General features: G+C 52.5%; 1 protein-coding gene across 1 annotated transcript in view; it reads left to right on the top strand.

The window, feature by feature from the left end:
* The window catches only part of EMH_0061160 (uncharacterized protein), a gene marked incomplete at both ends in the record, with an annotated part of 4,035 nt that overhangs the window by 299 nt on the left and 617 nt on the right, over window positions 1-3,119 (top strand). Inside the window, one exon of the mRNA XM_013497870.1 lies at window positions 1,249-2,823. Within this exon, the coding sequence (XP_013353324.1) occupies window positions 1,249-2,823 (1,575 nt within the window). The remainder of the gene's footprint in view (window positions 1-1,248; window positions 2,824-3,119) is intronic.

The following is a 3,119-nucleotide window of genomic DNA, read 5'->3' on the forward strand; positions in this document are numbered from 1 at the left end:
AAGAGACATTCATTAAGATGGCAAATTTCACGGAACGTATCCTGAAACTATTCTCTACCGCTCTTTTCTGCCTTCTTCCCTGCGTTTTCACTACTTTAAGACAGAACAGGTACGCTCATCGCACGAGCCCTGGCTCGTGGCAATGCCAAGGAAAATGTCCGCTTTTCAAGTCATCCTGAGCAGAAGCTGGTCAATTCAGAGATAAAGAATATACACCCTTATAGGTTTTATGGAAATCTGGTGGGAGATGTAGTTAAAAGCAGTTGCCCAACCATCGCAGCCGGGGTGTGGCGAGGCTCGTCGATGCACGACGCAGCAAAGTCGAAGGCCGTCTCTAATGCAAAGGGATATGAAATCTCAGAAATGTACTGAATATATTGAACAATATCCAAAAGCAATAACAAATTTGCGTCCGCAGCGGCCGGCATGCAGATCCCGCGGGGAACCAAGGCGTGCTGGAAAGCTGCCAGCGCGCAAGAGCAGGAACACCACGAGGGCATCGTAGTTCAGCCGCCTCACAAAACTATTCAGGTCTGGCTTCAAATCAAGCGGTTTCTGCAGGTTCATTTCATTATATTCACTTCCTTTATCTTTTTTACTGGTCCTGCCTTTTCCTCGTATCACCGCCGCAATGGCGTTTCTTCGGAGGCTAGCGCCCTCCAGGGCACTCTCACTATTAGTGGCTCTCGCTGCTGGTTTTATCTTCCTTTGTTCACCTGAAGGTTCGTAAAGATGACCTTATTGCAGGAAGCAGCATTTCTTCCGGCTATAAGACCACTGAGTAGCTTGCGGTGGCTCGGTGCGCGGTGCTGTGGCAGTCTTTGTGGCACGAACCCAACCAGTGTTATGCTTTCATTGACTCTACGCAGGATCAAATTGCTGCAGTAATTTTCATGCTTGATGTCTGACTTTTGGTAGACACACTTTGTTCGTTGACGGTGTCAAATGCGCGGACTCTGGGGATAAGTCTTCTGTATGCCGTGATGCCTATGTTACCGTACACTTGGTGTTTCTTTATCGTAGTACACTGCTGCCTCTTCGTCTGACGAATTTGTGCAAGCTTCTGTGGATCCATCATTGGGGGGCATCCTCTTGAATGGCTTTGGCGGTGTCAAGCCTACCGGCTGCCGGCTCCTCTTCATGGGCTACTCGTACATGCAAAGTGTTCACTTGCTTTGGGCATATTTTCCTTGTCCAGATTTTATTGTTATGCGAGTCCGATCCTGTGTGATTTCTCTGTGGCTTCAGCTGTCAGGTCGGACGCGGATCAAGTCTGCACAAGCCTTCTGGACGTCGTGGCGGTGGTCGACGAGTCAGGCTCTATTGGTACCGGGAACTACAAGAAAGTGCGTACCTTTCTACAAGACTTTGCACGTACCATGCCTCTCTCCCCTGAAGATGTCCGCATGGGTTTGGTTACTTTCGGCACCAGAGCTGTGAATCACTGGGACCTCAGCGACTCTAGAGCCCAGAGCACGGAATTGTTCGCCAACGCAGCAGCCAATCTGGCGTATGCAGCAGGTTCCACTTACACTCACCTTGGACTCAATTCAGCGGGGGACATGCTCTTCAATACTCAGAAGGGAGGCCGGGAAGGTGTGCCGAAGATGGTGTTGGTGATGACGGACGGTGCCAGCAGTAAACGCGCGCAGACTTTATCCGCTGCCAAAAGCCTGCGCGAACGTGGAGTGGTCGTTGTTGTCTTAGGAGTCGGTACAGGAGTTAACTCGTCAGAATGTCGAAGTATTGCAGGCTGCGATACTACGGATTGCCCCAGATACTTGCAGACGAATTGGGTAGATGTCGGCAAACAAGTCAGCACCATCATCCAGGCTGCATGCAGAGACCTTGCGAAAGATGCAGTATGTAGTGACTGGAGCGAATTCGGGCCTTGCGAGGGGGAGTGCGGCACAGAGGGAAAGCGGACGAGCACCCGTGTAGAGATCGCCCCACAGCAGCCGGGAACACCACCGTGCCCTACCTGTGAAGCTCCTCAGGGTCGGTCCTGCGCTGAACAGTCTCCTGGTCTAATACGCACGGAACCGTGTAGCATGCCGGCCTGCAGGGTTGACGCGCATTGTGGGGAGTTCGGCCCCTGGTCCGAATGGAGCACCACCTGTGGATCGGCGACGCGACAGAGAGAAAGGCAAGATTACGAAAATCCGCCAGCCAGCGGAGGTGGTCTTTCATGTGCTGAGCAGAACCCTCCTAAATATCAGAGAGAGACGGAGTCTGTCCAGAAGTCCCCTTGCCCAGTTCAGCAACAGCCGGGACCGTGGGGTGACTGGTCCGAATGCTCCGCGACATGTGGAGGCGGTACAAGGCACCGCGACCGGGAGGGGTATCCTCAGATAGGCGAACTAAATGGGGGGGAGACGCTTGAACAACAGGGTATAGCTGTGCGAGAGACCGAGAAGTGCAATGATATACCTTGCCCTGTCGATGCAACATGTGGGGAGTGGTCTGGCTTTACCGAGTGCTCGAAGACTTGTGGCGGCGGCACGCAAGAGCGTAGAAGGGAACCTTGGCTTGACGATGCCCAGCATGGCGGTCGATCGTGCATAGAGTTGCACCCGGAAGGGCCCATAGAAATTACTGAATGCAACACGCAACCCTGCCCTGTCGATGAAGTCGTCGGCGACTGGGAAGGATGGGGACCTTGCAGCGAACAATGTGGCGGCGGTACGCAGGTCCGCCACCGTTCCCGTAGCAAGGTGGAAGCTACGTTTGGAGGAAAGACGGTTGAGGAACAGAACAAAGGACTCCCTGAAGGCCAAAAGATTTTGAGATCCGAGGAGCGAGCGTGCAATAACGTGCCTTGCGGTGAGTGCTCCAGGCTATGGGAGAGCAGGTCAAGATCTTATTCTGTTTAGTTCTTCTGCGTGAATCTGAACTTAGACGGACAGTCCAACGCTAGCTTTCTCGCTTGATATTTCTGTCTGAAAGGTTAGGGACATGCTTGACAGGCCGCTTCAGTTCACCTCTAGTGAAGTCTGTTGGTTTAGGGTTGTTTGTGCTTGTCCAATTCTCTGTTTGTGCGGTGCATCTGTTTATGATCTTCCGTTGTGCATTTGCGCATTTCAACAGGCCCTTGCACACTTCCTTTCACCGAATGGACG

This window comes from Eimeria mitis, genomic scaffold (assembly GCF_000499745.2).
Source record: "Eimeria mitis Houghton genomic scaffold, Emh_scaff2990, whole genome shotgun sequence".
NCBI lineage: Eukaryota > Apicomplexa > Conoidasida > Eucoccidiorida > Eimeriidae > Eimeria > Eimeria mitis.